This window comes from Cottoperca gobio, chromosome 3 (assembly GCF_900634415.1).
Source record: "Cottoperca gobio chromosome 3, fCotGob3.1, whole genome shotgun sequence".
In the NCBI taxonomy this organism is placed as follows: domain Eukaryota; kingdom Metazoa; phylum Chordata; class Actinopteri; order Perciformes; family Bovichtidae; genus Cottoperca; species Cottoperca gobio.
This window is the reverse complement of record NC_041357.1, coordinates 22,075,201-22,089,220: the sequence shown is the minus strand read 5'-3', so window position 1 is coordinate 22,089,220 and position 14,020 is coordinate 22,075,201. Positions and strand designations below refer to the sequence as shown.

At 41.3% G+C, this 14,020-nt stretch overlaps 1 protein-coding gene across 1 annotated transcript; it reads left to right on the top strand.

Annotated features, from left to right (window-relative positions):
* The first annotated feature begins 31 nt into the window (after positions 1-31).
* Positions 32-4,960, top strand: LOC115024443 (protein phosphatase 1 regulatory subunit 3E). The gene has a single exon (XM_029455990.1). The coding sequence runs from the start codon at positions 363-365 to the stop codon at positions 1,284-1,286; it is 924 nt and encodes a 307-aa protein (XP_029311850.1). The 5' UTR covers positions 32-362; the 3' UTR covers positions 1,287-4,960.
* The last annotated feature ends 9,060 nt before the right edge of the window (positions 4,961-14,020 follow it).

Sequence of the window (14,020 nt, the reverse complement as noted above, 5' to 3'; positions counted from 1 at the left end):
CCACGCAGGATGCACGTCAGCTGTGAGAGGACACTGCATGTTCATCACGTCGGTTGACGATGGTCGCTGCCGAGAGGAAAGTATTCTATTTGTATTCTTTTTGCAACGACTACACAGTGGTGGAATATATTCTTCACGCACTTCATTTAAAGTGATCTGCTGGAGCTAAACGCGCACTTTGTTGGCGCACGAACATCAGAGACTTGGTTTATTGGTCTAGAGCTGCACAGTGTCAATCTCTGACGCAGCCGGAGCACCTATCCGCGAGGGGGACACTGACACCTGACGGCTCCATCTCTCGACACGCCGGTCTTCCCCATCACGACCACCTCGGCTCTGCAGTGCAGGAACTGCTGCGTTTTATGGAAGCAGATCCTGTGCGTCCTGTCGTGATCATGTTGCCCCCAAAGAATTGCCTGCCGAGGAACTACAGCTGCATAGCCGGGCTCTTCGGAAGCCTGGCAGAGGCAAACCCTCGGCTTGATGATGGGGAAGATTTTGAGATGACCAACGGTATTTGTGAAACCACCGAGAGCCCCGTGGTAGAAGAGAGACCCCGGGGCAGGGAGATCTCCCTGAAGCCTCCACAGAGTCCAAATCTGCGTCGGAGATGCAAGTCTCTGCCAACACCTACAGAGAGAGCAAAGTTAGAGATCTCCCGCAGCAGAAGTCCAACCAGTCAGAAGAAGGTCCGGTTCGCCGACTCCCTGGGTCTGGAGCTTATTTCTGTGAAGCATTTCAATGATACAGATGAGCCAGAGGTGCCTGAGCGCATATTGGCCAAATTACCCAAAGGCCATCTCCACCTTAATCATTTGGACACAAAGTTCCCACGTACCCCTGCGCAGCCTGTGTTTATGGAGTTGCAGTTCACCAACCCAGGCACCCTACCCGACTTTGAGCTGAAAGTGAGGGAGGTAAAAGTCTTGTTAGAGACCGTTGAGGCAGATGAATTTAACCTTTCAGGGTTTGTGCGCGTGTTGAATCTGGCTTTCGAAAAGAGCGTCTCTTTGCGGTATTCTCTAAACAACTGGATAACATTTATGGACAGTCTGGCGTCCTATGTTCCCGAATCAAGCAACAGTGACACTGATAAGTTCTGTTTCAAGATCGTCATGCCTACTTACCTCGACACCGGTGGCACATTTCAGTTTGCAATTAAATACTGCGTCGGCGGGCAAGAGTTCTGGGACAATAATAATGGGAACAACTACAAAGTGCGGCGTCACCGGCTCAAGATGTCCCCACCGCGGGAATGGGAGAATGGATGGATTCATTTTATCTGAGCTGTGTCGTCTGCAGTAGCATACCGTGTGCGTACATTTGCGCGTAACTGATCCTCGGGTACCTTAAGTATGACTGTAGCTTGTTAAAGATTTTTTTTTTTGTTTCAGCCATTGCCAGCTACATGCTGTGACACTGAAAATGTCACCACAATAATTCAAATATTTGTCCCGCTGTGTTAACAGATTGAGTGGCGAAGTCTACAGTATGCGCCTTTGATAGGTGCCTGGTGAGGGATGTTCTGAGATAATTTGCCTTGATGTCAGGGCTCCCTGTACAGCTTGGTGCCCTTTGAGAGGGCATGTTCACGTTATGTAATTTAGAAACACGTGCCACGGAAAACGTGCCAGGCAATGTCGACTCCAAACAACACTGGTTATTTCAAGAGATGCTGCAAAATGATTTGGCACGGAGATGTTTAAATTATCAGTTTGTTTTGCATGCATGCAAAACTATCGGCTTGATGGGAGGCAGAAAGCATCTGACCTTTGGCTGATATGGATGTCAAGCAAACTTATTGTAGCATATTTCTCTAGTATTCTCCTGCAGGCTGGGAGAAACACACAATGTTTTACTGAGTTGACAGACAGAAAGGTGTGGAAGGTTATTTTATTAAACATTTCAATGTATAATTCCCCACTGTCATGCTGTAATGCCTTATTTTAAGCCATGATGTGGGAAGTTGTGCATTGAATATTGTGCATTATGTTCTTCATTATGCTTGAATATACAAAATGCATTTGATTACATTTTAAAATCAGGCCCATTAGGCACTGGGAATTAGTTAGTGTCCATATATCTGTAGGTTTTCAATTCAGGGACACCATACTAAGTCATTAGCAAACCATATTTGCACCTATTGTATATTTCTTTTTGCCAAATTCGAAAATCAAAAACTTCCCAGATTTTTTCCCAAATTACAAAAGCATCATGAATATTCCATCAAATCATAAATGTTATGATGATCTCATTCTGTACTGTGAAAGGAATGAACACCTTGAGGGTGGTTTTTGTACCACCAAGGACAATACATCTAGTAGCAATGTTAAATTTACCTCAGAATACTTACAGACCTTCTTCTTCTTCTTCTTCTTCTTCTTCTTCTTCTTCTTCTTCTTCTTCTTCTTCTTCTTCTTCTTCTTCTTCTTCAGGTTGATCCTTTTAAAACAGATGTTATTTTCACAGTAATTATTTTCTAACCTATACATTCTAACAGAAAAGTATTATTGCACATTTGCAGATTCAAAACACAATATGTATTCATTTCTAACGTTCTTGATTGTACCATGTAAATCTGTTTTTCATAGAGCAGTGTTGTCTATGGACAAAGTAACTATTGCACACTGTGTTTAACCGGCTGTAAAGGTCACCACTGTGCAAGAATAGTGCTGCTCCTTACACCCCAAATGGTTTGAACCACCTTACTGTCGGATATTTCCATCCTTAGATGGCAAACTGTTGTCCGATTACTTCATTTCCAAACCATAAGCCTTGATTGATGTTTGACAACCGGTCTGCTCTCTCCAAAAATCATCCTTAACTTTCTTGCGGGTTCGTCTTCCATACCTGCTCCTGACCATTTGTGATCATGTACTTTGTGGCAAACGGGCTTGCATGTCATATGCAAATGAGTTGACTTACAATGCAAATATTCAACATGCTTCATTTTAGGTGTATGGGTTAGGGTTAGGGTTAGGGTTAGGGTAAGAGTTTACATTATCAATGTTTTTAGGCCATGTAGAACGTTGAGACTCCAGTTCAGAAAGTAGAGGAACAAAAGTCGAAATGCTTTTAATTCCAGTGCTCTGACTGTAATCTGAACATCACTCTGTCTGTCCTGTGTTTACATCATCATGGCATCAGAGGGAAGCTCTCCATTTAATGAGGCCATCAGGTTGGGATGTGGATAAAGACTCTTCCTGTAACCACTTAGTTTTTTGGAGCAGTTCCACTGTCCATCAGTAATGTTTGTCTATAAACCTGATGGGATGTTCAATGCTATACCTGATGTTGTTAGATTAGTTTTGCTGAAGGGGGAAATGGCCAGCACTGAGTTATATTTGCTTTCTCTACTGTTATCACATATACAGACCTGCATTTTATCACTTGTTCATTTAAATACACTGTGGATATAAAAGGTCTGGCCACGCCAGAGCTTACTGTTTGTTATGTTTTTTTAATCGGTGAGTATTTGCATATTGTCTGCTTTGGCCTGTGTAAACTTTGTTCAAGCATTCATGCAGTGCAATACCAGAAAGCATTAATTATCGAGGCTGATGGGGGAACTGAGAGATGTATCAATACCAATTAGTCACTGCCAACACAGATGGTGTTTTTAAAATTGGGTTTTAGTAAGTCCTGACAAGATGCGCTCTGTTAAGGGAACAATGTACAGTTTGAGATCGCTTGACGTAAATGACTCTCTGAATATGATGCTTTCTTTATTTTCCATCACATGTGAATCTGTGGTTTCCAAAAGTGTGGACACCGTAAGATACCAGTGCTCCGTTTTATCTGCTGTTGTGATTGGTGCATCCCTACCATAAAGAAAACGAAGGGCTTCTGGTTTGAGTAGCGTTTCACCTCAATGTATACATAACATTTCACATCAGAACTCACTGATATATACGTAGATATGTATGTAAATGTGTTAATGTTTCATATTGAATGTCTTCCTCTTACTGTTCTTCGTTGTGTGTATTTTGAAACATGTTAAAAGCAGAATGGAGGGATGTGAATGGTAACTGATGATCCTGTGTAGTTGGAGAATAACATATGAGCTCAAACTCAACAAATTCCTAAAGCACACTTAATATTAGATTTAATCATCAAACCTTTCTTCAATATCATTTAAAAATAAGGCTGCTTGTTAAATTATTAATAAAACTAACTGTGATCATTTGTCTGAAAGTGATTCGATCAGTAAGATATTGCAGAATTTCCCTGAAATATGTACCAAAATGTGAGCAATGAAATGAATACTTCGGAAACATTATGTGCACACCGAGACGTGTACCCTGCCTTACTAAAATATGAGTATACTTAGAGATAGGGAGCAAAGATGGAAGAATGCAGGTGCTTGTTTGTTAAGAAGAAATGTGTGGATTTTAGACAATGACAAAGGGACATATCTGGGCAAGAAAGTTGCCCCAAAATGCACATTGGAGTTTGATAACTTTTGGCATGAACGACTTATGATTGTAGTTGGTACGGAGCAGACTCTGTCAAAGCAGGTCTAATGCACTTTGAGTGAGAGTAAGGAAAGGGTCAGGGTTGAAAGTCACTGTATATTGTGAATGAAATAATCTCCTGTGAATAGCTACTAACCAAGACGTTTCCATTCTTTGTCACGTTTTACGGCTCTTTTCTCTCACTGTGGAAAGCCTGAATCACATCTGTCTTATTTATAACCATTGTATGGCATACCACTTATTTCAGTGATTTTCTTTGGTTTGGTGAATCCTATGCAACCCCTCCTGTTTTGTAACATGTCATCGGACTGTGTTAATCTATATTGTGTGCTGTCTTTTAATTTGTCTTTTGCAGTAAACCTTAACATTAACCATGTTTGCATGTACAGCAGTAACATACATTTGTTTTTACGTTTAGTTTTTAATTGTAACCTATATTTTGTTAAAAGCAATGGTTAATAAAGGCATTTGTGATGGAAACTGAATACTGTGCCAGTACTTCAAAATCGCCCAACGTTATCTCTGTAGCCTCTATTTTATTTCTATCTGCTTAATAGTATAATCAGTTGTTCCAAAATCACACCTCTTAGAGTCTAGTAAAACTCCACAGTTTCTGTTATTTTATTTTATATTATATATAATATAATAATATATATAATATAATATATAATATATATATACTATTAATTACATATATATATAATATTTATTACATATATATATATATATAAAATATATATTACACATATATATAATGTATATATATATATATATATTACAGTATATAGGCTATGTGCAGTGTGTGCAGAGGACTTCTGCTGACCCCCATTCTTAAAGCATCACACTGCAGTGGGCTGTAGCCACCGCCATTGTAGACATGGCTGCGGACATGTCCTTGAATTGATAACGGTCTGACACCACGCCCCCTTCTGTTTATGGAAGGGGGGGGAGGTTGTAGCTTGAAGCAGGAAGAAGTGCAGGAGAGCTGAGCAAATGTGCAATACGCAGTATCTAAAAGATCATGATGACATAGTATGTTTAACCTTTATCACTTTAGGTTACACCTCCTTGGAAACATAAGAATGTCCTAAAGGCACAAAGAGTGAGAGCAGCTATTTAACTGTAAATCCATTTAATGCAGCTGCTGATTTGAGCTTTTCTCTCATCAGCTGTTAAAGACTTAAAGTGAAGAGTCAATTTTTCTTTCACTTCAATACATCGACATTACATGACATGGAAACTAATATGTGGAGTATATCCCCTAAGGTTTATAGTTTATTAGTGGTTTTGTTCTATTTCAATCACTTTCTGAGCTGTTAACGGTTGTAGTCACAAATACCAAAATACAATCAATAATATACAATCTCTTCACATAGCACACCAGCTCTCTCTAAATAGCACGAGTCGTTCTCATATGATAAATAATGAGCGCACTGGCGTGTAATTAGATAAAAACCACAGTCTCTAGAGCCCATCGACAAAGCCTCCAATTTTTTCATTAAAGGAATTAAATGGCTGATAATTGCACTATAATTTAATGCGTTCTTGATTGATGGGAAGTAAGTTCTCCTACTGAAGGTTTTGTATTTGGAAAACTAACACAATGAACATGTGCTGCATTTAAAGCTTTGTCTGTATGTTGTGTAGCTGTTGTATCGGTTGAAGCCTCTGTGTCAGATTAGAAACACGATCCTGCTTAATCTTCCGGTTAACCTAAAGCAGTGATGACTGAGCTGTGTAGACCTACAGTCAGAGGAAGTTGAGTTCAACTTTGCTTACTTATAGTTGTGTTGAAGGCATCCTGACCGTTTGATTTGCTCTGCATGTCAGCTCAATGCTTTTAGTAACCAGTCAGTGTGAATCCATATGGCCAGTCAATAAAAACCTGCTGTGAGATCCCAATTTGTTTCTACGATTAGAGCGACTCAGCAGCAAGCTTGAAGCGGAAAATCACATCATTCCCCAGAATACAGATAAAGAGAGATTAAAATATCCGACGTAAAGCAATTAAGACATGCACAGTTTGATTTAAATGCAACGTGGCACATTTGTCTTGTCTGGATTTGTATTTGACTATTTGTAAGATGCATTAAATATCAACTAAGAATTTTACAGCAAAGTTGCCTTTTGGCATGTGTATCCAATCACTCCATTTACATTGCCGAAGTGTACGTGTTGCATGCTTGTCTGTGTACAAACCAAAGCTGTGGTAATCAGGAAACATTGTTATGCTGTGTAACAACAGCTGCTTATATAACTGCTGTATTCATGTGACGATGACGTTTTGATTGTTGTCTCCCTCAGGCGCCTGGCTTTATTACACTGCATCCACGCAGCCATTTTCATCCCACCTTTGTAGCCTCTCACGTCCTCATCCAAAGTGTGTCCTACGGCTCTAATAACGTGGTCAAGTCGACGCACACGAATGGGGTTCATGGTTTCTAGTTTGAAAAATTCATGCGAGGCATTTAGAGAAAGGCTATGCCATGAGATTAATCCTGACTCAGCAGCCATGCAGGGCTGAAGTGTAGGATACAGCTATAAAGTCATTTCAGTGAGCACTGGGCCTGAATAATTAATTGGCTAAATGGTCTTTTACAACTTTGCAAAATGAGTGTTGTTGTGTTGAAGCGTCTGCTCGCACAGCTCACCGAGATTACTTTTTTTATTCCTTTGACGGCAGCTGTTTCTTTTACATTCTTCCTCTTTATATTCCTAAGGGTAAATTAACCATCATGTTGATTTCCCCAAAACCTCTTGTTAAAACGGAACTTTCTCCCATATCTCAAAACACATTCTTTCCCAATATGCACACACATTCACTCATTCACAAAGAGGTGAAAATCAGATGTGGCAGGAGTCAGACTGAATCTTTGTCAAACTGCCAGCTTCCCACCTTTGTCATCGTCTTTCCCTGTACTTAAGCTTGTACATAATTGTGTTGCTGCAAACTAATGCTAATGCATTTTCATGTCTTTTCCTGGAATTGTGTGAAATATTTATGAAAAGACCTCATGAGCCCAAACATTTCACACATGAAAGGTCCAAAAGCTGCACGTGCGTATCTCATGTGAATTTGTCTCATGGATTTGTCTCTAGATCGCACGTGCACGTTGTTTTTAGAGTTGTATAACAGTTCACATAGAGATACAGGATCATGAAACATTGATGGAGGTGGCAACCCAAGAAGTGCAGCTGACTACAGAAGATCCAGGTTTAGCTTTTTGTCCCATTCATGTGAAACCCTATTAGTACCGTAGTTCAACCGTAAACCTGTTAGGTAAAGGTAGACAAACTAACTAACATAAGCACACGGACAAATAACCGAACAATCCTACTACATTGGGTGCATCTGTATCTGTGGGAAGCTTTCCTGACTTGGAGCTCTCAGTGGACGTTTCCACTATCTTGAAATACTTGTTTATGAGACAGAAAAATGTTTCCTCACACACCATATTTAGACATGGTAAAGGGAACAGGTTAAAGAGGTTTCATAGGAAATGCTTTCACAACTAAACAATGGCCATGTGCCAAAGTCACATACCGTGTGATTCATAGCTTCCTCCCTAGAAACAAAGAATTGACCCATGTGTCGTTACGGGCGTGCTTTGCTAATGCTGTGGAGATTTTCTTAATGTTGCAGCAATGCTTGGAAACATCAAAGAATACTTCAATATTACTTCTGCTTAAAGCGGCTATAATCACTGTTTTTAATAGCAATGTCAAATTAAATGGGAAAACGACGTGACTGTGTGAAGGATAACAACTGTAGTGTTGAGCCTACATGAATACGTCACCTGAATCTGCAGCTCCCCTCTGCTTTATAGCAAGCTTCAGCTCAAGTTTAGTTCTAGTTCACTCACAGTGGCATTTTCAGCTGCAGCAGAAAGCTGTTTTCAGCAACAACAGAAAAAACCTCTTAAAAACCTTTGTACACAATCTTTTCAGTAGACAGACACAGTTAGGGACTAGCTGGTGAACATAGTGGCAGGGCCAGATATGTCCCCTCTGGAGTTGGTAGCAACCAAAAGTGAAGCTAAACAAGAGTGAGTATTGGATTTCATCAGGTGGCCAGAACAACTCCACATGAATGATAATGTTGCTCTGTAATGGCTATATGTGTACATTAGTAACTGTGTGCTAACACGTTTGCCATTTAACCTTACAAAGTGATGATGTGTCAATGTCGTGTTCACAACTTGTATCCAATGCCCCCAAGGGTCCAAAAGAATCAGTTAGGTTATTGCCTGTTTACATAACTAACAACCTACTTACTTTATGAAGCATTAACTAGTAAAATGTGCTGTATATTTTGTATATTAGTTCATGAAATGTTTGCACAGGTCTGCAAGAGCACTCATGCTATCCAATATTCTGTTCTGCAATTTAATATGCAATAAATGGTAAACGCCCGATATTGAACAACTGAAAGGTATCTTGAAGAGTAGTTATCTTGTACATTGTGTGGGACATGTGTATCCAAGGAGCTGTGTAGACAGTCCTCTCCACCATCAATGACTGTATATGCTGCTGATCTGGAGACCATGCCTTGTGTAAGAAAACACCAACGCTTTGTGTCAACAGCAGGAGTAATTGCACCAGTGACTCTTACGCTAAATAAAACAAAAGGATTACATAAGCATTGTATTTCCTTCCTCATTTTAAATGTTTAATGCCTTTCTTTTTCTTCCACTCTTCATTCTCTCATTTCTTTTGGATTTTATATGCGGTTCAGTTTCTTATGTGCTTCTCATCGTATACATTTGCTGAAGCTCTCCAATACATGAAATGGTTCTTGGCCCATTCTGTTCATTGCTCTCTTCTCCTTCTCGCTCTCACCTCACAGCTCACTGTCCTTCCTCACTCGAACTCTATGCTCTCACTGTTCTTCTACACTGTATCTGATATTCCAAGCAATGTGCATTCAGACCACTGCAGACACAGTAAATTTCTTGCAGTGGCACCAGGGAAGAACTCTGGGCCACAGGCACACTCATAAATAATGTACTGATCCAGATTGCTTGCACACTCTCTCCAGCTGTGGATCATGTCAGTCTGGCCTAAGAAGGATAAACAGAAAGGATACCTTGGTGGTAGATAAAAAGCATACTCACGAGTGGGTGCACACACATATACAGAAGGACCATGTGGTGAGAGGAGATAATCAGCGGAACATTTAGCATCATCAGTTCCCAGCTGACAGGTCTGCCACTGCCACTCTAAAAATGGCCTGTCTGTCCGTCAGGTGAGTTATTGAGGACATTGGAAGAATTCTCGCTTCAGCCAATACTGTTGGAAAATTCTGGTGACAAATACATGTTTGACAGAGTCAGTTATAAGTGGCACATTGGTGGTAGAAGTGTATAAAGTACCCACAATGGTACAGAACATTTAGTAAATGTTTACCGGTCAGTTTACAGATATAGCTCAATGATAAAATACTACATGGCCTATATGTGGAATATCAAACAATTACCCATATGTAATTGTTGAACATCTCTTACCTAAACCAATTATTATGCTGCTATAGCAGTGTCCTGGGAAGGCCTTCCACAAGAATCTGGCTTCAGGAATTTGCTCCCATTCAGGCACAAGAGCATTGGTGATGTTTGGCACTGAGGTTGAGTGATAAGGCCTGGCCTGCACTCAGTGTTCCTGTTCTCTACAAAGGTGTTAGATGGGGTTGAGGTCAGGGCACTCTGTATGCCAGTCAAGGTCTTCCACTCTAAACACAGAAAACTATTTATTTACCTACTGCACACGTTATTGTCATGTCAAACAGCAAAGGGCCGGCCCATGATTGTTGCTACAAAGCTGAAAGCACAGTGGGTGCTGTATCATTAGGATTTCTCTCAGTTGGATCTCAGAGGCCAAAACCATGAAAAGCAACCACCGACCGAATATATGTGGACAGTGGTGGAAGGTGGTGGTTGGATGTTGGATATAATTTAAAGGAGCGGTAGCATTGGGCTTACTTGAACGGATGATAGGAAGGAGGTACTTCTTATATTTCAAGAAACAGACAAATATATGAATGGACAAGAGGTGTGGCTGAGATGATGCCATGAATGAAGGAATAGTGCAGAGTGAATGAAATAGTCTTTATAGAAGCTTATATTAGAATATTAGAATGTCGGAGTTTGTTGAGTTGTTTACTGGTTTGTTGGCATGACATTTTTCAGGTAGTCGTAGTTGCACCCAATGCATGCTGGGACAGACTTTAGTCCCCCGGGACTGTGTGGGTAAAACCATTCAATTAGATTAGCCGTCTGCTTCACACAGATACACTGTGTGTGCATGTGTGTGTGTTTGTAAGGGAATAGGGGTCCACCATGGAGAGTGAAAGAGAGAATGCACTCAGCAGCAATGGAGAAGGTCACCCTAAACAATACTCAACATTGCTTAGATAGGATGTATCAGTGTGTAAGAGGAGACAAAGATGCCAGCCTGTCTCTCACTGAGTGTCTCTGTATATGCTCAATATAAGCACCTCAATACTCCGCCTAACCATTGTCACCCCTGCAGGGGTGCCATGGCCACTTTGTCACCAGGAATGACATCACTGACTCACACTCCCGCCCTTATTTCCAAATAAAAACCCTGCCTGCTGTTCAGGAGCAGCACAGGGTGCGTGAGTGATTCAGCAAAACGTGACTGCTGTCAGGACAAATATTTGTTAGCTTGTTAGGGGGCGTTTCCCCCAGCAGATGGGCACTGGAGATGTACCAGGCACGAGCAGCGGTCATGCGTGAACATGAAAATCCTGCGAGTTTATTTATGCATACACATACATACATTGTGTAGGGAATGCTGTGTGTATATTTAGGTTGCCCTCCCTGTGTGTCTCCCTTATGGTAACCTGAATCGGATCATTTTCACCCTTGTGGCTACTTCTCTATAAGCCCTGTCGCCTTCGGGTCCACTGCAGAGCACTCACAACAGGTCTCATGAAATAATTATGTTGCTGAACTCTCACACACCTCTTTGTGTGTCTGGCTTCTATCCCACAGCACTCTCTTATGACTCTCTGACTCTCTCCTACAGACGGTGACAGGTCACATGGAGCGAATGTGTGACTGGACCTGCTGTAGTCATCCTTCACCAGTGACCCTTAGCTCAGCCGCTGATACAGCCTCCTCACTCATGAACACCTATCCATCTATCCACCCATGTACGTGCCTGGGTGTAGTCTGTGTGTAGGTGTGTAGTTCTAGCTGGTCCATTAGCTTAGTCAATGGCATCCAATGAAATCACTTCTCAAGATAAAAGCATTTGAATAACCTCACATATTTTACGGTAAATGCAATCATTTTAATGTATTAAGAATGGACTCAGAATCAAGCTCAACATTTAAATTTAACGTTTTCGATTTTTTAAAATCATATTCTAAACCTTTTTGAAAATGCAAAAGCTTTTTGCAATGTGTCCAGATAAAGACTCATTATTAGTTAAGAATTAAGAGTTATAGAAGAGAACTTACTTACTCACTGAATGACTGATATGTATGTATGTTTGTACTCATAGCAGAAAAAAGAACAATTTCATAAACACATGACACGCACAGTATATACAACTATGTTTTGTTTTGTGTGTGTGTGTGTGTGTGTGTGTGTGTGTGTGTGTGTGTGTGTGTGTGTGTGTGTGTGTGTGTTTGTGTGTGTGTGTGTGTGTGTGTGTGTGTGTGTGTGTGTGTATGCGTGCATGTGCTTAAACCCCATCTTTAGGACACGTCAGGACTGTGGAGCATCTGCAGAACGACAGTGTCATGTGTTTTTTTAGGGTTATTTAAGCGCATGCACACGTGAAGGAGAAAGTGTTTGTGTGTGATGAACCAAACTGATGCACTTCATGCATGTGTGCACCGAGACTCTGCATATGGTGACTTCTACTCCTGAGGTTTGGAGCTCACTCTCTGCTGCCCTCTGTTGTGCAAACATGTGAAAACAATATTGTCTGTATAACCTTACGTTACTTCAAGAGCTGCAGGAAAAAGATTTTGTTTTAGAACTCATCAGTAACAGCAGTGAGAAAGTATTTTCATAATTCAATTCATAATCTGCTCTCATGTAAAACCTTGAGTCTTGATGATTTAAGGCCTTATTGTTAATAACTGTCTTTAGTCCTACAATGCTGTTGACGTTACAAAAGCCACATTTGCTGTTCAACACACCGTACCGCACACACACACACACACACACACACGCGTGCGCGCGCACACACACACACGCGCACACACACACACACACACACACACACACACACACACACACACACACACACACACACACACACACACACACACACACACACACACACACACACACAGCCAAATCCTTTATAAAATGGTGTAAATCCTCAGGCAAGGCAGGTTAATGAAAGAGGCTTTGTTGGTGCCCCATTGGAAGTCTTGTGTTCTTGCTCACAACCCTCTGAATGTGTCTCATCTGTGCGGATGCTCCACAGGTTAGCAGATTACAGGGAACAAAGCCCAGAATATGAGCCTTCTGGCTGCAGAGAGGCACGGGCGGTTGCTCCTGTCTCTGAGGCCCCGTCATCAGAAACAGCATCACCGTCTCCATCTGTCTGAAGGACACAATCTCTCTCCCCTCTCACCCTCTCACACTCCATCTGGTCTCTTCTCTACGGTCCGTGTGTGTGCGTGTGTGTGTGTGTGTGTGCGTGTGTGTGTGTGTGTGTGTGTGTGTGTGTGTGTGTGTGTGTGTGTGTGTGTGTGTGTGTGTGTGTGTGTGTGTGTGCGCGTGTGTGTTTGTGTGTGTGAGAGTAACCTTGTCACTTCACACTGACATGCGGACATGTTTATGTGTCCATCAGCAACAGCGAGTAGACTGCACGTCTTTTCACCAGATTTGCTTATTTCTTTCCCCGTCTCCCTCTGACTCATTTGGTTTCATCTGTCTAAAGACTTGACTGTTGACATGGTGACCTGCTACTCGATCATAGGTGAGACCTTGATCTTCCCGATTATGTGTCAGGTGAATATATGTGGTCATACCAGCAGATTAACCTCACCGGTGGATCTATCTGTATTTCTTTTTCAAAAGAGCAGTAGAGAGGTTAATACATACAATGAAGTTAAAAAATCTCCGCTTATTCATCACAGCAGCTGTCAAACATAGCCGACACTTCCGTGCCATGAGGAAGAGGTTTTGGCAAGAGATAAGTGGAAGGCTTATGATTTTGGCGGTGCTGTGTGAGTGTGTGAGAGAGGATAGAGCAGGGCTCTTAAATGTCCTCTACTCAGTGTTGTTTCAGCTGGGAAGCCTCGGGGCAGCAGAGAGAGATCCAGAGGGAAGGATTTCAACAACACACACATCAGACAGCAGACAGCAGACAGACAGACTAAATTACCAACAATACTCCATCCCATTACTGGAACAGACCCTTTGCAGGAAAGTTTAAAATGGTAGATGTTAAACCATTAATTCTAGGATTTAAATAATGAGATATATTCCTCATTCATCTCAATCATCACCAGACATTTGCAATGTGTTGAAGCGATAATGACCTCATTCAAACTTGACAGA